Source organism: Myripristis murdjan, chromosome 13 (genome assembly GCF_902150065.1).
Source record: "Myripristis murdjan chromosome 13, fMyrMur1.1, whole genome shotgun sequence".
NCBI classification, from domain to species: domain Eukaryota; kingdom Metazoa; phylum Chordata; class Actinopteri; order Holocentriformes; family Holocentridae; genus Myripristis; species Myripristis murdjan.
Window position 1 is genome coordinate 13,674,998 of NC_043992.1, and position 22,033 is coordinate 13,697,030.

General features: G+C 42.4%; 2 protein-coding genes across 2 annotated transcripts in view; both read right to left on the minus strand.

The window, feature by feature from the left end:
- Positions 1-1,571: 1,571 nt before the first annotated feature.
- kcne4 (potassium voltage-gated channel, Isk-related family, member 4) lies at positions 1,572-4,013 on the minus strand. Its single transcript, XM_030066330.1, has 2 exons — positions 3,963-4,013; positions 1,572-3,287 (listed from the first exon to the last, which is right to left on the minus strand). Exon 2 carries the CDS (start codon positions 3,247-3,249, stop codon positions 2,713-2,715), a length of 537 nt encoding a protein of 178 aa, XP_029922190.1. The 5' UTR covers positions 3,250-3,287; positions 3,963-4,013; the 3' UTR covers positions 1,572-2,712.
- A 1,468-nt stretch (positions 4,014-5,481) lies between these two features.
- The window catches only part of acsl3a (acyl-CoA synthetase long chain family member 3a), a 39,777-nt gene continuing 23,225 nt past the window's right edge, over positions 5,482-22,033 (minus strand). Inside the window, exons 8-16 of the mRNA XM_030066321.1 lie at positions 20,532-20,655; positions 19,854-19,925; positions 15,882-16,021; positions 13,137-13,309; positions 11,860-11,934; positions 11,030-11,221; positions 9,188-9,302; positions 7,789-7,946; positions 5,482-7,520 (exon numbers count right to left, since the gene is read on the minus strand). Coding sequence (XP_029922181.1) covers positions 7,363-7,520; positions 7,789-7,946; positions 9,188-9,302; positions 11,030-11,221; positions 11,860-11,934; positions 13,137-13,309; positions 15,882-16,021; positions 19,854-19,925; positions 20,532-20,655 — 1,207 coding nt within the window. The 3' untranslated portion in view covers positions 5,482-7,362. The remainder of the gene's footprint in view (positions 7,521-7,788; positions 7,947-9,187; positions 9,303-11,029; positions 11,222-11,859; positions 11,935-13,136; positions 13,310-15,881; positions 16,022-19,853; positions 19,926-20,531; positions 20,656-22,033) is intronic.

Genomic DNA, 22,033 nt, shown 5'->3' on the forward strand with positions numbered 1-22,033 from the left:
ACACAACAAAAGCACACACACACACACACACACACATCTGTATTTATAGCACTTTAGGGGACAACGCTGCTTGCATTATTTTCCAGCTTGGTGACAGACAAACAGCAGCGTATCTCCTTGACTTCTTTGTGGATAATAAATGAGCGGTTTGCTGTGGGGACGTTAGTATTTGTTGTGCATGAATTATTTAACAGAATGTTCATGTTGCTCAGGAAATAAGATGCATGCCGCCTCAACAAGTATCAAGAGAGAGAGAGAGAGAAAAAAGAAAGAGAAAGAGAGGAGGAAATGAAAATTACATTTCCCTAGCTGCCTTTTCTTTTTTATGCTTTGCCATTAAGCACAACAAGGCCCTGACCTCTGGCCTCTTTATTTTTGGTTACTTGTAATTTTTTTTTTTTTTTTGTGTTGGAAAATGAAACTTATTGTACTTTCACTTTCACTGTACAGAAGAAACTCAGAGCATACACCATAGGAAGCAGGATCAAACCGGTTTGGCTTAATAAATGGTTGGGTGATGATAATGGCCCTATAGTTCATGTTTGGTTTATCGGTGGTTGTTTGCTGAGTAATGATCACAGCTACCCCACCTTTTCATTTATGATTAAATCACTGTGAAACTGAAAATGTCACAATGAAAGAGGGCAAAGCAGTCTAATTCTGTTCATTAGCTGGCTCACACTCACACTCACACACACACACACACAGACACACACACACACACACACATGCACACACAAACAGCTGATAAGACCCTGCAGGCCTGTAATGTCAATACACACACGTCATAAAATCTATGTGTATTTCCTCCAGCTATCAGGCTATTGTCGTGTCTGTTGTTGTGTCAGTACTATCTGTCAGCAGTGTGCTGTGTGACAGAGGGCATGCGAAGCTACTGATAGTGTGTGTGTATGTGTGTGTGTGTGTGACAGGGAGGAGAGTGACGCAGCACAGATAAAAGAGCGTGGCCTTAGAGGAATAGAAACCCTGAAACTGCCGCTGAGCTTTGTTTTTCCCTTTTTTTTAATCTTCAAACAAGAGATTTCTCATTCACGGTGGAGAGAAAAGCCTCAGTTGTTGTCTCACACACACACACACACACACACACACACACACAAAGCAAAAGCTAAAACTATGGGATTCTGTTCCAGGATTTAAACCCAATATTTTAGAACTCTGACATATGGTTTTAAGCATAATAGATTAACTGGGATAATTGGGGCATGAGACCTGTTTTATGTCAAATCGAGCTGGGGATATGAATTGAAAAAGTAGATTTCTGGTGCAATGATGTAACTGAATCGGTAATACTGTCCTAGTCTACATTATTCTAAAGATCTAAAGTAGGCTGCTTCTAAAAATAAAGTGATAATAATAGTCACTCTTGTTCCATCTCTGTTTGATCTTCCTCATCTGGTGGCAGCAGCTCAGAGAAGCACCCAGTACAACACTGACCCCTACTGGCGAAACAAAGCAATACAACAAAAAATAACAGGACAAGTAGAACTTTTTTTTTTTTTTTTTTTTTTTAAATTTCATAAGCATTTATTCCTCTGAAACACAAAAGACAGCTTGTCTTAAATTAAGCCTTAAAGACCTAGAGTGAAAAATAACAAATATGTACAGTGCATTTCCATTATCAAGTAAACCTACATTGCCTGTGTATGAGCAGTGCGTAGTGTGTAGATCATGAAGCTACAACAAATAAGGTTTAGTTGCAGACAAACAAGCCTAGACGATCTTTCAAGTGGGTTCCAGGTACATTTCAAAACTCAAGGCCAAACGGCAAGAGTGGTCAAGTTCAGTTGGAGTCCAATAGCAAAGGAAGTCTTCCACTGTCCCTCCCAGACTGATGGGCAGTCACCAGCCCGGAGTAGTGGTGGTCAAGATGAGGCCAGGGGGGTTCCCAAGGGTCCTTCAGAGGATTCTAAGGGACATGGTGTCCCCAGTAAAACCACTAATACTGTAATTTCTTAAGTTTCATTCACTTTGAGTCATTTCAACCCGAGAATATCTACAAATGACCACTGTAACCATCACTCTCGCCATTATTCACTCCCCATATAGTGTACACAGCTATAAATACTAAACAAATGACAAACATGTTGTATCATTTGGGGTCCATTTTGAGTCCATGCCATGACCACAAACAATTATTGGATATGGCAATGTGTGGCACTTCAGTCCAAAAGAGATTGAAAAAAAAAAATGTCTGTTGTAGTTTCATTATTAAAATTGGGTGCATGGTTTGTCCAAACCATAGCCTATCTAAACTAGTAATGCCATTCCAAGGTGAGCACTCAGATGCTGGTGCTAAGTCAGGCACCGGCTCCGAACCAGCCCTGGTGGAAAAGAGGTAAGAGACAGTGTTTACTCTGAAAAGACAGTTGTCCAATATATGTAACAATGTAGCCACAACACTGACCGAATAATACTATCAATCATGGCTCAACTTTAATTTACTTGATCTAAGAAATAAGGCGAGGTTTGGAAGGTCTGTTGGCAAATGAAGATATAGAGCAATCGCCAGTCAGTCTTTGGTGATTTGACACCCCGGGGATCCTGGGACTGAATTTTATCACATGGAAGTCCGAATGGATGTCAGTTTGGGGGTTCCGTGACAGAAAACGCCCGAGAAGCTCCTGGTCTGAGCTCGTGGTAACTATTTCTCCTCTCCAGGATGCGGAGGCTCACAGCTGATGTGGGCGGGGGTCAGGCCGAGTCGTCGCCGCTGCTCTCCTTGCTTCCCTTCGGGTTCTCCTCGGGTCCCTCCGCCGTGACGCTGTCCGACTCTTCCTCCTCGATGGCGAGGCGCGCGTCCGCGGAGGAGCACAGGGAGCTGACGCTGCTCTGCTCCGTGCACAGCACGCACGCCAGCGGCGACATCAGCGCGCTGTCTTTGCGGTAGAGTTCGTAGTGGTTGCCATGGTTACCGCAGAACGGCAGGGACACCTGCACCGCGCACAGTCCCGACACGGGGGCGGGAAAGGTGAGGCTGTGCCTCTTCGGCAGCGCGCCCCACTCCCGCTGCTCCTCCTCGTGCACCAGGCGCGTGAACACGTTGAACCTCCGTTTCTCGCGCCTCTTGGAGCGGAAGTAGCCCAGCATTATACCACAGAGGAAAACTCCGTAGAAAGACATTACTATTAAAATATATAAGTACGCGTCGCTCTTGTCCGTTTGGGACTGTCCCGTGGCCTCTGTTTCTGGGAAGAGACGCTTGGATGTGGAGTTTTCTGGGTGCTCCATCTTTCTGTGCAGCCTACAAGGAGGACGTAGAGAGTTTGCTGAAAAAGATAAAAGAATTATAGTGATTAAGTGTTTTGTTGTTTTTGTTTACGCAGAGTTTACGCACGCGTTACGCACAGAAACCCTCCGTCCGCTGTACTGATTCTACTTAGATTGTAAATTAATGTTGTGTGTGCAGAGTCATTACTGTCCACATCTGCCAGAAAGTGTGCGCTGTCATGCAAACATGTTATATCCAGCCTCTCTGAGTATAAGAGAAACAAGGAAAGTCTTAATTGCATTGTGTGGCGCTTGTTGTGGTTAAAACCAAAGTGAGTCCAAAATTGATCTTGAGAGAAGATATCATGCAAAAATGTTCTTGCTCCATAGTTTTTAATGGTAGTAAATTACATTAGATGCATTTTAATAAGCCAAGGTTATTGAGATGACACCTCAGTATTTTATATTCATAAATGCCTTTTTACAGTTAAAGACATTCTCAGCATTATGTAAAAGTTCAATGAGAAAGTGAAATTATTTTTTTAATCTCTCCTTGAACATCTTTAAGACAAAAAATTAACAGTTCATTTTCCAGTTCTTAGTTTTTGGAATAAGTTACTAATTGTTTGCAACACACAATATTTGTCTAACTTTGGTATAAAATAATGATAACAAATATCTACAAGCAGTATTAAAAGTACAACTCCTGCAGTGTTTGTAACTAGTAAACTCACCAGAATGACAGAACCAGGGATCATGTGAACTTGTAAGTGGCTTGTATCCTCTGGTGAGCTCCTCTGGAGTTTAACAGCAGTTGTACATGATGTGGATATTTATACAGAGACCCAGAGGTGTCATGAATCACGTGATGAGGAAACTGGTTGAGGAAAGACATTATTGTAAGATGAGGAGTATCCCTACGGAAGCCCTGAGGGCATGTGGCCCTCTTTCTGAAGTTTCTAAGAAATTTTTAAGAGATAATTAATTTGTCATATTTACAGAAAATGTTTCCATTTAACAGGACACCAAGGAATATTAAGAAATCCCTCAATGGGAGTGAAGTAATTTTTCCCATCAGGTCCCCCTTTTGTTTTTCTGTGTATCCTGTGGGCATGAACTTCTTCATTTCCTTTCATGAGATATTTCAGCTGTCTCGCAAATTAACCATATTCAGACTATTAACGATGAAAAAAGAAAGTTGCAGAGCAACAGGTAGAAAGCATCCTGAAACCACAAAGGAAACTGCAGCCAAATTGCACTTGTTTTCTGATATTAAAAAAAAAAAAAAAAAAAAAAAAACAAGTGCAATTTGGCTGCAGTTTCCTTTGTGGTTTCAGGATGCTTATATATATATATATATATATATATATATATATATATATATATATATATATATATATATTAAATAATATACTATTCATAATTCACTTTACACTGAGATCTTCCTCATTGAAAGGGAATTTCACCTTTTGCAGAATCCTCTCATTTTCCCTAGTGTTTGGGACACTTCGGTCTAGATTTATGATGTTTTTTTTTATGATGCCTGTTAAAGTAGGACTTTATACAGCCAACATGACTCGCTGAGACACACTGCTGTATTGACATCAGTGTTTAATGTGATGGTTGGCAGAGTACTTTTACAGCTAAAATAAGCACTAAATCAAATCTAGTGCAACAAAACAAAGTTCATTTAAATGTAAAAGCTCAAACAAACACCCAAACTGTCCACAAACAAGTGTCTAATTCATTGCAGCTCCAGGATTTATCACATTAAGATTTCTCACTTTGGAAAATAAATGTTGACAAATATTGACTGAAGTGTCCAGGAATTTGAATGTGGATTTTTCTTCAAATGATTGAGCTTGTTTGATAGTCAAACTGCTCTCCTCCCTTCATCATCCAGCACAGCCAAAGGAAACATTGCCAGAACTGTCAAGTTGAGTCTCAAAACTGTGATGGATACTGAGTGTTACTTGTTGAATTGGATTGGGTGCTGACCAGTCACCGCTTTCAGGGAATCAGTCTTCTGAGTGCAATCAGTTTGTTCCTGGAAGTTCAGACAAAAATGTGTCATCTTCCATCTGTGTTTTGTGTCACATATCTATTTCAATGAGCATACTGACAAAATGAGGTGTTAATATGATAAATACAACTAGTCGCTTTGAAAAGCAGCTCTTTATAGATTCCCATTACAGTTTAATATCTTTAAACTTGGTGAATGTGGAAGAAATAATAACACAATAAAATACTGTCTGCAAAGACCAAACACAATCTTTATTTACCTCATTTGATCATTTCCCATGGCAAATTACAAATAAATACAGTTGGATGCACTTATGTTACAAGGCAGGTTCCCCACATAGAGTGGGAGAGGAGCTCCAAAACTGGTCTATGATAATAAAGCTTAAATAGAGTTAAAATAGAGACTATACATTTGCTTTCACTGGTGATCACAACTCCACACGCACACGCACACACACAAACACACACACACACACATTGTATTTACAGTCAAGGAGAGACAAAATTAACCCGGGATTAGAAAAGGTGCGTCATTTCTAGGTAAGAGCTCAACACATCGTCTAGAAACACCGTCCTCCATGGCTGTGCAGTTTTGTTTAGAATACCTCAAAAGTTGTTAGGTTGAATTGACCCAGAAGCACAAGAAAAGGCAGCAGGTGTCACATTGTGAGGGATGCTGGAGTCATGTTTGTGCTGTGTATGGAAATTGTGTGTGCACTTGGGAGGCCTCACCCTCAGTCACACACATGCAGATTATGAAATAACACAAGGCTATAAAATAGGCGATGACAAACACAATAAATGTGAGCCAGATGCACAGAGGCTGCACTTGTAAAAGTGTGCAAATTTTTTCAACAAGTGCATTTAAGTGTACTGAGAGTTTTGTTGCCAGCCTTTCTTCTCTGTAATCAAATGCCTTATTTGGATAGAAATGTTAAAATTTTGTATTACACAGTGTCTTTTTTAAATAAGTACAGCCATGGTTAAACAGTAATTCCAGCTGTAATATAAGCAAAAGTAAGTGCACACTGTGTTTTGGACAGTGTGCAGACGTTCCACTATAGGAAACCCAAACAGACTAAACAACAGTGCATCTTTTTTCCAACCTTCATACAGTAACTAGTACATTATGGTCCTACATAAGAATCATATCAAATCATTAATGTTGATGATGACAAGGTAGCTTTCATTAGCCCAGGTATGACTGTGGCATTTTACCAACCCCTTCTCAAATGCCCTCAGATGACTTCGTACTTGTGGAGTCAGATGTGCTGATGGGAGCGGCGTCCCATGAGCTTCAGAGTCAAAGCCTGACTGTGGGTGGGAAACAAAATAAACCTTTCACAGAACTCAAAAACAAGAGGAGAACAAAAAGAAACAAGAGGAACTAACCGTTTCCTGACCTGCAGGAAACACAACCTGTCGCTAGGCAGAACTCGGTTCCGAAATGAAAAACACGACAATAGGAGAAGAAAAGATGATCACCCAATAACGAATAGAGAAATTTCTTTGACATACTGTAACCTTTCTAGAGTGTCTCACAGGTTGACATCCAAATTCGACACAGCAAGGCTGATGGGCACAGAAAAGCAACGAAAGCAAACGTGTTCCCCCCAACATGAGCTTCTGCTTTGGCACTCAGACAAGAGTTCAACAGACGACTTCACTAAACACATTCTGTTTCATAACCCGCATCTGGAAAATAAAGATCTCCTCAAAGAGGACACACACCTGGATAAAAAGGGAAAGGCAGCACTGGACAGGGACATTTTATACCATTTTCCTTCAGCACTTTGTATTTTAAGTACTTTTTTTTTTTTTTTTTTTTTACCCGTCTTCAAAGCTGAGCAATATCCATCAATTAGAAATTCAAGTAAAAGCTGCTTCCAAAATAGAACTGGTTAATGTGTGCACAGCAAAGGGGAACATTGGTCTCTTGATCTCATTAAGTTTCTTTTTGGTCTTAGGAGAAATACGATTTACCAAAGATTCAAGTCATTGTGGCTTTTGTTGTTAGACAGGGAGGAGGATGGAGGGTGTAAAGGGAGTGTTTCCGAGTCAAGTGTTGGTCTGTGCTTGGACGAAGAATCACGCTGCGGCGGTCTTTGCTAGCTACTTCCCACCATACATTCTCTCAATGTCGGCCTGGTAGTGGGTTTTCAGCTCCTTGCGTTTGAGCTTGAAGGCGTCAGTCACGAGTCCTGTCTCAGGGGTCCATGGCTCTGGGCTCAGACGGATCTTGCGAGGGATTTCAAATCGCTCTAGTTGGGCTGCGGTGGAAGAAGATGAAACGCAACACAAGTTAGAATGGATATGAAACTGCAGATGGTTAAGAGGCTGATCTAATCCTGCACAAGACACAACAAAGGCTATGCATGAACTGGCATGGTTTTACAAGCTGCAGCAGCTGAGAGAACTTTGCAAACTAATCTCAACAACAGGCTTACAACATGGGAATAACTCTGACTAATCGTACAAGCTAAGACAAAACCATCCATGCCTGAATCTCTAACGATTCAAGCTTTGACCTCTTCTCACCTGCAAGAGCAGCTTCGGTGATGACCTTAAGGACCAGCTCCTCCATAGCCTTATTGTTGCAGAGCTCCTCCCATGAGCCTCGGATACGATACTGGTCAGCCAGAGCCAACAACTGCTTCTGATTGGGCACCACAAAGCCGATCACGTAGGTCTCATCACTGCAGAGCAGGAGGAGTGGAGGCGTGGTGTCAAAGAGAAAGAAAAAACAATACTTACAATACTCTGTGCGTACTCTAGCAAAAGTGCACTGTGCCAAATAAGGTGATGTAATGGGACACATGCATGCATTTATCAGTCCATGGCTGAGGGAGATATTTACCCTTATAAGGCTGAGGACACACTATGTGCCTCAACAGACTGTGAAAAGATCATCACTTACTGAACAGCTAGCAATGACAAATTTTTTCATCATGTACACTTCCCAAAAAATGGATTTAGGGATGACACAGTGCCTGAATTGTAATGCCATGCAACCCCCAACTCCTGGAAAATAAAGTCTAATTCCACAATACAGAACCAAAAGAAATATAGATATTTTCTTTCCACACCTCCTGTATTTTTTCTCATCTCACTCCTGCTCAGCTCTCATTGGCTGTTGTTGGTCTCTCTTTAGATTCAAGCCATTCAAATACTGTACATGTACATGTAATGGTATCACTTAATCAGTACCTCATCCCACTGCCTTCAGGGTGGAGGTACAGGACATTACAGTGCAAAAAAGCTCGCCTTGGAAAAAGCCTGATCCCTGCAGGCATTGCTGCCTTAAACAGCCGGCCACGCTGAGAGTACAAGCTTTACACACCTGTCCTGTGTTACTGTGGTGATGGGATGCTGTTGCCTAAGTGTGATGTATTGCTGCTGTGTATATATGTATTGTATTGCTGTTGTGTACATATGTACAGTGTTGTGAAAAGGAATTTCCCCTAGGGGACAATAAATCTTAATCTAAATCTAAATCTAATCTAACTGGACTAGGGGGCAAGAATGTCCTCAACCCTCACATGTTACAAGATGTACAGCTATCCCATACTAGTGTTGAATTGGGTCCATCCTGAAAACTAGGCAACAAGACCAAAATGTCCACCACAATTGGTGCAAATTTGATGTATTTACTTTTTGTATTTGTGATGTGCGGTGTCTGGGAAATTTCAGGCCTGGTGATGTCACTGCAGCAGGCTAATCAGGTTTATATTCAAAATGCCAGATCCCTGTGTGAAAATCAAGGAATCTCAAAAATTTTGCATCTCGCATGTGATGGACAAGTGGATGGAGCTCAATCCATAGCCCAGTCCCTAATTTTCAATCATGGAGGCCAAACAGTTCAATGACCAAATGGTGGCTTTAAACACCCTGGAAGTCACATGAATGTTCCCAGCCCAAGCTAAACACACACACAGACCTGTTGGCGTAGGCACAGATGTTGTCGACCAGAGGGCAGTTCTTCAACATGGCCTCCACCTTCCCCAGGGACACATACTCTCCTGCCTGCAGCTTCACCAAGTCTTTCTTACGATCTGGAGGAACAGAGAGAGCAGGCCGTCATAATGTGTGTATCCGTGTGCACATGCATATCTATCTGAGTACGTGTATCTTAATAAGGAAGACGGAGACTGGAGGAAAGGTCCATTTTCCACTGAACTGTGTATGTCTGACCAATCTGATGTAGATAAAACAGAGAAGTTGGAGTTTCTGGCTGACTCATGTAAACAGAACTGGAGAGTAATTCTGGGAAGTGAGGTGAATCTGATTTGTTAAAAGGTTCCTGGGAGACGAAGGCCTGCCAGACTGATGAATGGCAGTCGAGCGGAGGAGTTGCCTGGAAGAAATCCAGGAATGTGGGGCACTATGATGATAATTTGTGCTTTCAAGTTGGATCAGTTACAGAGATGATCCACAACACGGTGGCGTTTTCGCAAGGCGGTTCCCAGATATCAGCTGAGCATGTCACTCAGTGTGTCTAGTGCTGTGATGCCTTTTTCTTTGGATTCTCTGTTGCTGAGGTATCTAGGTTTCTTCGTTTACATGGACAGGCTATTGCTGATCATGCAAACTACCGAGTTCTTCTTCTGTTCGGTCAAATAAAGCTCTGGCAGCATGGTTTGTTTAGCCAATCAGAAGAGAGAATCAGCCCCTATCCACTGATTGGTGGACTGTTTTCTGAGTGACATATGGTCAGGCCAATCAACCGACGTCATTGTGCAATGCATTCTGGGACGTAAACAATAGTGCGCTGCCATACTGAGCAAGAGAAAAACAGAGCCAGCGAGATACAGTAACTATCTGAAAACTTGTCATGGCTACCGCCGAGCGTGATGTTATACAACCGTACGTATTTGAGCCCGACTCTGATCCCGAACCACAGACGAAGCCGGCATCGTATTGTGTCAGGTTGATAAAACAGTCGGCGCTGAAATCAGCCCAACAGACGAGCAAATATGGACTAAAACCCTGCGAGATGCGTGAAACTGGGACCCTGAGCATGATGTTATATGACCGTACAACCCCGAACCACCTCAAATCTGTTTATTACAGGATGTTTCAGAATGGTAAGTTATTTTTATGTTATGTTGTAAATATGTTGTGAACTTGTTGCCCTGGGAGCGGAGGGGTACTGGCTAAGTTCGCTAGCTTTGTAGCTCGTTGGCCGGGGATGCAGGCGCTGTGGGCGGAGTCAGTGACGTCAAGACTTACACGAAGTGCAATCCGCTCGTTTTACAGGGACAGTTTCAAAAAATGGGCTGTGTGCACTTCTCCGTTTATCACAGGTGTAATGCATGGGACAGTATTTATGTGGCCCCATGACCTTCCCTATCACACAAAAACAACGAAAATTGCATTTTTCAGGCCATGGGGCCTTTAAATGTAAATTGTATCATCTCTTCATGGTCACCAGAGGTATTCTCCTAGTCAGTTGTTTTCACTAACTGACTACAGATTGAACTATGGTCACAATTGTGCTTAATCTGAAATATAGTCCTCAGAAATATGTGAACAAAATCAATGTGAAAAATGTGTAAAAATGCAGAAAGTGACACTGTGGGCTAAAAGGCTCACAGCTCTCTAGTTATTAATCTGTCAGTCTACCCATTCAGGTACCCTGTCGACCCATCTGCCCCGCTTCCGACCCACCCATGCATCCTCTAATTCACAAACCCAGCGGCCTAGCCATGTACATGTATGCCTCCACCTTCCCATCCACCCAGCTATGTACCCATCCCTCCATCCATCCACTTCTCCTCACCAATTATCTTGAGACATCCATCATCGTGGAACTCTCCGATGTCTCCTGTGCAGAACCACCGCTGGCCGTTCTCATCCACACAGAAGTCCTCTTGGTTTTTGGCCTGGTTCTTATAGTATCCCATGGTCACGTTGGGCCCCCCAATCAGAATCTCTCCTCGTGGGTGGGGCTTGTCAGTGCTACGGTAACCACCTGAGAGTAGGGGATCAAATCATCTGTGTAATGGAAACTGGAGTAGATTGCAAAAAGGTAGATTCTATATGGCATGGTTAGATCATAGATTATTCTCTATACTGTTTTCTGCCCTCCTGCATTATCATTCTGTGGCGGTAGCTTGCTGATTTTAAAATTTATTGCTGCCAAACAAGTTCCAATCAAGTAATAAACTACATCATGATCGGTTTAAAGATTTAACAGAGCCTAATAAAAATGCATGATGAAATGTTGCGTAAAAGATGGAGAACGCAAAGCTATAAAAGAGAGCAGAAAAGTGGCACGATTTCCTTACAAGGACATGAGCTGGCTGCTTCTCCTGAAGATAAGAGAAAGAGTGATCTCTTCCTCTTTTAATGCTGTGCATCATTCTCACTTGCTAGGCCATGTGGAAGTATCAGTCACTGGATTAGCAACTGACTAAAGTGTTTTTATGTGCCTCCAAGTGTGTGAGAAGACAAAGGGGGCAGAAAGAGAAACAGAAACAGAGAAAGGCTGATGTTCATCTCAACTGTGTGATTCTGTGTGACACTGGGTAAGTGTATGAATTACGAATGAATTTGGTGTGTGTGTGTGTGTGTGTGTGTGTGTGTGGCTCCTCTCTCTGTCTCACTCACCCTCCACCCAGTCTTTGAGCTTGATCTCACAGCAAACCAGTGGCCCTCCCACTCTCCCAGTGCTGTAATCCCACACTGGAACAAAACATAACACACATACACACACGATTAAGAAGCACACTAGCATCAACACACGACATTTATTACTATGGCAACTAGACCTCCCTTCCTCCCTCGCCATGGTAACCCCATCCCAAAGGAATGTCCACAGAACAGTGTTTTCTTAGCTCAAATGACCGCGAGCGGAGAGCGATGGGCAGCGGGCCACTCTGTTGGTTTAGTCTGCCTGGGAAAGGCTGGGAACATTTCCATTATTTCAGAAATGTGCTGGCAACGAAAGCCAATACCTCAGTCGCACAGTTCAAAACAGATTATCAAGACACCGATCACCACCCGACATGTGAGTGACGTTCTTAAAAATTCAAATGAAATCATTAAGAGAAAAAAAAAAAAAAAAAAAAAAAAACATTTTTTATTGCTTTGTTTGCAAAGTGCAGTGGTAACTGAAACACTTGATAAAACAGTTTTTTAAACTTCGACTTAGACAGAATGTCACCAATTTTTGTGAATATTTTGCATTATAATAAAGAAACTTTGATATCAAATCCTGTTTTGATCATTTCATGACAGGCTAAAGAGTGGACGACTGGGGCTCTCACCGTATTCTGACCTGTCGATGTTTGTTTTTCCATAACTCTCTACCCTCCTTTTTAAAACAGCACAGCCCCTCCTTTTTTCACTTCGACCCACATGCAATTCAACCATTTTCTTCTCATCCACTTTCCCATCCTCTTCTGTAAAAAAAAAAAAAAAAAAAAACTCTTGCCCTCTTTATCGACACCAAGTTCACTTTCATCTCTGCTTTCATGTTGCAGAAACTTCCTTTCCTCTATGACGTCCCTCAGTTACTCGGTAATGAGTTACTTTTCCCATTAACAAATTGGTTCTTGGTTCTGACAAATTTTAATTTAATGAGTTATTACTGCTGATGTGGCCTCCTCTAAATATTATATTGAAGTTTAAGTGGCCAAAAACCATGACTTAAATTTATCAAAATGTCAGTTTGAATAAAGAAGTTCTCAATGGAGCTTGAAGGTGCAGCAATATTCTCCAGTGCTGCTCAGTTTCAATTTGTCAGCACCACATCAATAAGTATGCATTTTTGCCCACTTCTGTAGGGTAAAGTAACAGAACAGTAAATCAACCTGCCTTGACTTGAAATGCATTCCTTAAAGTGTATAGTAATTGCATGCTAGACTCTTTGCTGCACTGCTTACGCTCGCTGATGGTTCCAGCGCCGCAGGTCTCAGTCAGGCCGTAGCCTTGTCCCACCGGGCAGCAGAAACACACGTTCATGAAGCGCTGAGTGGCAGCTGACAGCGGCGCGCCACCCGATAACAGCACCCGTGTCCGACCACCCAGCAGGGAGCGCACTTTCCTGAACACCAGCCTGGACACACAGAGGGAGGGATGGATAAACTGTACTTGTATAATTTAGGATGTATATCGCTGATGTCATGAAAACTTCTAGTGAACTTGGTGATCTTCATGTTTTCAGCTGAGAGACTGCACATCCTTCTTTCAGCTGAGGAAATCCTATGAATCTTGACCTTATAAAAAACATTAACAATGTCTTAACAATGCCTAAAGGTGCTCTGATCACTGACTGTCATCAGCCAATATTCATTCTAAATAGTTTGATCGGTGGTCTTAATAAAGGCCGATCAGAAGAGCTGATCCAAAACATGATGATGATCCAAAACATGCGAGGCAATTTCTCTACATGCCACTCAAATGGCTTCACTAGTCTGGCAGTTTCACCTAAATTTGCAATTTGCAAGATGAATTCCAAGGAAATGTCAACATCAGGAACCTCATCAAACATGTTAGTCATGTCAAGGAATCTGATGAGTTTTCAAAGCTAGTTAGCACTAGAGGGAGAAAAGTTACAGACCTTGAAAAATACACGGGTGTAGAAGTACAAGTTTGCTTTTTTTGTCTCTCATTTCTTGCAGGGCACTCTCCAAAATGCAGGGAAAATTTGAGGGCTGACTGACTTCAATCAGTATTTTGGCGATAACCTTGTTTTGCTGCAGTTTTTATGGTCTTTAAAGTTGGAGTAAATTGATAGTCCCTGTGTTTTGTTTTGTCGACTGGAATTGATTTTTGCTATATCTTTAAGATGCTCCCAATAACCAAGTGTAGGCTACGGTGGTTTAAGTTTAAGCCAATAAACAAATAATGTTGTCAATTCATGATAGTTTTCATCTCTTAATTTTAGAATGTACCGTATTGATCTGAATATAAGACAATATTTTTTCCATTGAAAATGCCCTGAAAAAACGCCCTCGTCTTATATTGGGGGTCTAAGCAAATACACATGTATTGTACTTGCTACTTGATGTTCCGTGCTTGAATACAGCACACTTGTGTGCTCCAGCACGGTACGGGCGTTCATGCACGAGCACATGCACGGTCACGCACGCAGCGGGCGAACGTGGATACAACGTAAATCATGCAACTTTCCTCCTGCCTCCGCAAAATCGGTTAATGCGCGGCGCGATTACCGGCGAATGGCCGCGTCGCGCAATCAATAATCAAACATGTTGTCTGTGTCGCTGTCCGTGGTGCTGCTGCAACCGCGTATAAACAAAAGTTGATTTATGATGAAAGGTATGGCAGTCTGTGTGCGCCGCACACCTGTCATATCCGGCAGACCTGACCGGGGGAGTGCGGTGCTGACCGAGGCACCGGGCGGCATCAGGTGGGCCGGCCGGTGTGCGCCGCCACCCTGTTGAATGTAGCAGCCAGCTGACATGCCGCTCCGGCTGTCAGTTGGACGCTTTCTAAAGTTACCTCCGAAACTGTCAAGGTAAATAAATATCCCTTAACCCTGGCCATGAGTGCAATGTGAGACGGTGGCGGTCTCAGAAAGAAGAGCTAAAAAATGCCCACAGCCAGAGAAGGACTTTTCGTGGACCAAAAACTGGTCGATTCAACGAGACTGACAGGAGGGTGTGCGATTTTGTGAATGAGAAACGTAGTGAAGGACTGCCCGTTACGAGGGCTGTGATGCAGCAGAAAGCACTTGAAGCTGCCACAGAGCTCAACATACCCCGCACTGAGTTCAAAGCTAGCATGGGCTGGTGTTGCAGAATGCAGTGGCGGCTTTAAGAAATTTGGGGCCCAAGGCAAAGGCAGGCATGGGGCCCTCTGAGATGAGAGGACAACACACAAAACAGGGGCCCTGAGACACACATAATACAATAAGCATTCTGCTGGCATTTTAGCAAAAGTATTTTAATCAAAAACATAATTAATGTGCGCAAATAAGTAATAACTGTATTAACCATAAGTGTATGAGGAGTTTTATGGGGCCCTCAGGAACTTGGGGCCCTAAGCAACCGCCTAGTTTTGCCTAATGGTAAGTCCACTCCTGGCAGAATGCCCATATAAAAAGTATTTTTCCAAAAAAGGGTCTCGAAAAAGAGGGGTCGTCTTAAAATCAGGGTCGTCTTTTATTCGGGTCAATACGGTAATATAAAATGTTGTTAGAAATAGTTAAATAAATAAATACTGCCACATGACAAAGAGAAGGCTTCAAATAGACCCTGTCATTGGTATCAGCCAATACTGCTTCCAGCGATTGATGATCAGCCCAAAATTCCAGATTGGAGCACCCTTACTTTAAAGTAAATATGTTTCTTAGTACCTTAAAAGTTGACATTGTGGAAATACACACTACCCTTGCTTATCGTGAGCTGTCTGACAAGTGCTGTGAGATAATCCAGTATCACTGCCCTGCTATGTAGAAATCCTAGCAAACTGGCTAATGTCCTACATGTGCAGCAGAAATGCAGCCAAGTCTGAGTCAAAGTCCTCAGATGGCACGAGAGTTGGAAAGCAACACTGATCTTCACAATGATGTTCATGTAGTATCTGAAATCAAGGACATGAACACAGTCATTTTTATGTGTGTGTGTGTGTGTGTGTTTTCATATTCATCTCCTCATGTGACCTACTTGTCACACAGAGGTGTGCTGTATCCTTTGGCAAGCTGCTCCAGTTTGTAGTTGTATGCCAGAGTAAATAGTGTTCGCTGGACATGGTTCATCTCCTCCACCTTGGTCATCACATTTTTATAGATACGATCCATGATCTCCTGGAGAAGAGAGGGAGGAGAAGAGATTGATAGAACGCGAGAGAGTGCAAGGAAACGAGGAATAGAATGAGTAGAGAGCACATGGGTAAGATTTCGAGGAAGCCATAAAGTAGGATACAATGAAGAGGAGAGAAAATCATGGAAATAAAAAGAGGCAGTGAGAAAGTGGGGGCAGATAAGATGGAAAATGTTGGTCAGTAAATCCTGTTTTTGTACATATGCCGCCGGCCCAGCTAAGAGATTCAAGTGTTGATGCTGTACAGTTGTGTAGCTCTCGCAGCTCCTAATATGGGGCTCTGCTCTGAGCCCAAACAAAGCTCTGACACCTTAAATATGGAGGGTCCAGTCATTGCTATGGCCACAGATAACCAAGGCAATGATAACAATGTCTTTACAACAAATACAAGCCAGCTTCAACTCACAGAGGTGCATGCCGTGGATATTTGGTATATTTTGGTATATTTATGGTTGCTTTGTAGAGCGCGCTTAAGTGCACTATTAATTTATTTTTTCACCCACTGTTAGCATAGTTTGCTTTTTATTGGGACAAGAACAAAGTTGAAGTGGAGCTTTTTTGATGTTCCCAGAAGGCCTGTGGTCCCAGAGCTTATTTAGCATGGATTTTTATTTAGCAATCAAAGCAGTGAACACCATAATTTGCTAATAAGTGCCTAATAACACAATTAAACATTACATGAAGTAAGATAACTCTTAAAAGAACAACATAATCTTTTCTCTTAACACGCCACCTCATGATGTCCGGAGGAAGAAAACTGGACAATTGGCAACACATGTGCTCTTAGAGTTTGGTTGCATAACACGAAAGGCCCAAATGCATTAATAACAACAACCAACCAACTAAACCAGTAAGCAACACACAACAGTGAGTCCCTGGGCACAGCAGACATGAAAAACTGCAGAGTGACTTCAAAGACACTATAATGACCATGAATGACTTGTTTGTCAGTGTATGGTTTGACTGGTCCATTTTAATGCAATACCTGAAAAAAAAAAAAAATACAAATACAAATACTCTGTAGATTCTGCCATTTCATATGGAAAAACTGCAGTAGTACTGCATAATAGAGAATATTGCAAGGTCTGGTTGAATTTACATTAATTATTAGACATGCAAAACCAGAAACTCCTAGAGATACTGGAATTTGTGTTCTCAGGTTTCTCTTTACAGGATGAACTGGGATGAATTAGTGATAGAAATGGATGGGATTAGGAATGGGAGAGTGGGAATGGGATGAATTGGTATCATGGTGTGCCCTGGCTACAACCCAGTCGTAGGTCTGCGTGACTCGACTTGGTGCCTTGGTTTCGTATTGTCAAAGGGCCTGTAGTGGAGGGAACAGCCCGAGCCCCTCTAAAACCAAGAACACTTCATTATCCAATTCAGCAGAGTGTCTTAAAAGCCTGGGTTATGGTTAAATGGGGGAAAGGGCACAAACAACAAACAATAAAAACCAGCTGGTCGCCGTGTGTGCGTGCATGTGCGTGCGTGCATGTGTGTGTGTGTGTGTGAAGATAAAGCAGCGAGAGAGAGGAAGTCCGCTTGGAATTCAAGCAGCAGCCCGTTGTCATATCACAGCAAACAATTTGTGTGTATGCATGTGTGTGTGTGTGCGTGTGTGTGAGTCGTGGGGATAACCACACGGGGCTTTCTCACGTTCTGTTTACAGCTGTGAATGGTTCCAGACACTGGGGCCCTCTGCCCTTTACACTGCGACCCCTGGGAGATGTGGGGTGGGGGTGGGGGGGCCCCTCATGGTGAGACACACTGAGAATACAGAGGGAGGTGCTTACAGTCTCCAGTCTCACCACTAGCCATGGATTACTAATCCCAATTTCTCAATTTCAGATGGTTACTCATTTCCAATTTCCCTCTGGATATCATGAATGTTGCATCTTAGATAAGTTTGATGGCGCAATTGCTCTGAACAGACAGTCTTATCTCCAGGGTTTAGACATCTGAATGTACTCTATCACAAATTAACAAACAGGCCTGTGATGTGCACTGGATGCAAGTTAAAGCGATGCAAGTTGAAAATGTTTGTTATTATGCAAGTGAGCACAATGCATTCACTGATCGGAAATGTGCAAATATCTTTAATCTCCACTTTAACGGACATGGAATTTCTGACATGGCTGTGTCCCCAATTTCCCAAAATATGATTTGTTTCTGTCTGCTTATAAATGCTCTGACATAGGAAATGTAAAAAAGTAATGTTATTATTTGAAAGTACTTTAGCTGCTTTAGCTCAACTAACGTTTCAAGATTACATTTTAAAAAGGAGATTAAAAACGGGTTTTATTTGGTCAGAGTGAACTGAGGATTTTTTTTAAAGGTCAACAAATAATATTAAAGACAAAGACAGAATTTCCTCTGGTTTTCGATGCCAAAGTGAGTTTTCACGCAACATTGAAATAACAGCCAGATAAAGCAAGACCAGGAAGCACATATATGAAACACAATATGATTCTCTTTAGTGGCAAAAATTATTTGCTCTTAATCAAGTGTAAAAAACTTGTACCTCATTTCCTCTCACTGTAACTAATCTGAATATCATACTTGGCGTAAAATATATAGTAGAGACTCGGCTTCTGAGTTCATGTGGCTCATCAGTATTTGTTTTCACAGCAAAGTTAAGCTTTTTTCCATGACATTATCAAGGCTCCTCCATCACCCATTCAACTACTTCCTGATGAGTTCAAGCATCGTAAGTGACAGTAACTGCAAGGCTTCTTTTTCCAGCCCAAAGTATGTATCACTACGTTTGTTTCTTCCTCTTTCTCTTCACTGTAAACCCTTAAAAAACCAATAAACCACTTATGGAAAGTGCTCACTCCTCTTTTTTGCTGAAAAAGTTGCCTTTGACAAAATACAGCCATGCTACAGCTTGAATAAAGACGGTCCTAGCGTCATCGCTGCTGAAGCCTGGGTGATGAGACTCTAATGCTGAAGTGACAGAGAGCAGAGTTGGCCAGAGACAGGAGCCAGAGGGTTTGATTTACGTCACAGCCAATAAAGAGAGCGACCAAGGCCTGCTGGACACTGTCACTGCAACACCAGCTGGACTGTGAACAAAGACAAAGTGAAAGCTGAACTTAAGTCAGACGAGGCCCAGTGTCGAGCCCAGAGTGAGTGTTTCTGAAGCAGACGGAGAACAGAGCGACTGAATTGCAGGGATCAATGCACAGGCTTAGCAAACATTATATAATGCACAGTTTTTGCAAAAAAAAAAAAAAAAAAAAAACAGAGAAAAATTCCAAGGCACTCTCTTAGAAACAGTAAAATGCCTTTATTAAACTGGCATTGTCAAAGTGACATACTAAAAGCAAACTCCGACGCGTTTCGGCGTCAAGCCTTCATCAGGGAGTCAAACAGAGTATTCTCACAAACACAGATCTTTTGTCTAGGACAGAGAGAAAACGGAGAGAAAAACTTTTCTCTCCGTTTTCTCTCTGTCCTAGTCAGCTTGAATACCTGTAAGGTGGAGCCTAGCCATGCTCTGTGCATGGGCAGGTTGTTCCACACCCACTTTGCTTCACAGGAACGTAGTGGACGCATGTCATTGGTTGAACACCAAGACAAAAGAACTGTGTTCGTGAGAATACTCTGTTTGACTCCCTGATGAAGGCTTGATGCCGAAACGCGTCGGAGTTTGCTTTTAGTATGTCACTTTGACAATGCCAGTTTAATAAAGGCATTTTACTGTTTCTAAGAGAGTGCCTTGGAATTTTTCTCTGTTTTTTTGCACAACATATATCCCTCTCCAAAGAGCACCTTTCCTCAATGCACAGTTTTTATTTGGTCTTGTCTTACCGGGACAGCTGCCATCAGGGTGGGCTGCAGGACGCTGGTGTCTCCTTTGCTCCCCTTCTTGATTTTGGTTGACTAGATGTGAAAGAAAATGGTAAAAATCACAACAGTGACAACACACTTTCAAATCAGTGCTCCTTCTGATCTTTATTCAACGATGCATTTACATACAATGAAAGGAAAAGCTTGATTTCCACATACACTTCAAGGATGAGTGAACTCAGGAGGAATCAAGGCCCTGACTGTAGCACAGTGACGAAACTGTTACCAATCCTCTTGTTGCAATAGAGTAAGTTGTTCACAGATCTGGTAAGAGCCGATGTATTCCTTTAAAAGGGAATGCTGCCATTTTGAATTAAAATATTAAGAAGTATAATATTTTCTCTACCCTTCAGGGGTCAGGTCAGGTCAGGTACATTCCTCAGATATTAATTTGCCACTTTTCAGCACGATGGCCCCGATCCAGCTGGCAATTACAGCTCTGGAACCAAGTCAAAGTTTTTGTTTATGATCCCAGTACTCCTCGAGGGATGGAGAAAGACGTTTTAACGCTGAAAATGGATGTCATTCCCCTTCTTCATAGAATTCCCCCTTTTTTTAAGTAGTATGGGTATGCAGTATGAATTACGTTTGTCAAGTGATAAAGGGTACAATCCTCTCTCAGTGACAGTTTTTCTGTACCTGGTCAGCCAGAGTCTGAGGTGAGGAGTAGCCGATCCTACAGCCGTGGGAAACACACACAAGCTCAGCACTCAGCTCCAGGACGTGGGCCAGAGGCAGGTAGCCGATGTAGGTGTCCTCTTCGCTGTAAACAAACAAACAAACAAAAAAAAAAACAAAAAAAACAAAAAAACAACAGCTAATCAATATCTTTTTAATTGAGCAGCAGATGTAGTTCATATCAGCAAGCTAAATTAATGTTACATATTTGCATAATCTGCTCGATAATCATGTTTAATGCGAACCATTATGTTCTTTCGGAGCATGAATCATATCAATGTCATGTTTACAAGATGAATTCCGTGTACCAAAAATACTACTGGCAGCATAACTGCAAAATGCAAGCCATCTTTTTTATTTTTTGCTTGAACTTAAAAATGATTTATGGGCTACTTATTTGGCAGGGCAAAAGTACATCTGGTTCATCTAAGGACCAAATGTACTCGATACAATCATCCATCCAGAATCTGCTGGAATCACATTTCAGCAGATGTGTGTGAAATTCATGGCATACATGAAGGGAGGATGGGGGGGCGGGGGGGTTACACAATCGGAAGACAAAATACACAAAGCAAAGCCATCGTTTTCATTGGGACACCGATTGAGATCGTAACGGACATAACCCCTCCAACCTCCATCCTTCTCACCCCAACTCCCATCCTCCCGGATTTTCCCTCCATGCTCCGCTCCCTCCTTCCTGCATTTCCTCTCACCCCCGTCCCGCTCCCCTGAGAGGAGCGTTGGTCTCTGTTTTAAACTAAACTAAACACTTCTGTCATTACTTGATGCTGGTTAGCTGACCGGCCTTTGAGAACCATACCTCTGCACGTGCTCGGCTGACATGGAGGCCCCGACCAGGAAGCCGGCCCAACAGATCATTCGGCGTCGTTCCCTAGTTTTATCAGACAACCTCTAAATCAACAGTGCTGACGCTGCATGGAACCAGCGGGGGTGGAGATTACTTCAAGGGGAGAGGTGGGAGTTGGAAACGGCAGATTAGAGGAATTTGTTTTCTTAATTGTGCTGATATAATGCTATCTAAACAGCTCATCTCTGCTGCAAAAATGCTGAGGCGGTTTTCTCAGGACTGAAAATCACTGGCCTGGGTTGTTAAATAATATAGCGCCATACACACTGGGGGATTTAAGATACTTATGAAAAGGAAGGGTACAACAATATACAATCCCACCAAACATCCGACGTCTATTGGACCGCCAGATCAGGTCCATATCGCGCTGGTCAGTCTAGGAACTTATCTGTACGTCTACATGACCTCCGAAATAGGTTGTGCATCTGGACATCACACTACGATCTCAACTGGACGTTGATAAGACGTTCAATATTTGAATGCGCACAGAAGCAGTATAAAAACTGTCTAAAATGAGTTTAAATTTGACGTTGAAAAGACGTCCACAACGACCACATTTGGACTACAATTAGCCCTTATACGGAGGTCCTGTGGT

Bases quoted from the DNA above. Each gene is read 5' to 3' on its own strand.
- kcne4 (XM_030066330.1), bottom strand. From the start codon at position 3,249: ATGGAGCACCCAGAAAACTCCACATCCAAGCGTCTCTTCCCAGAAACA.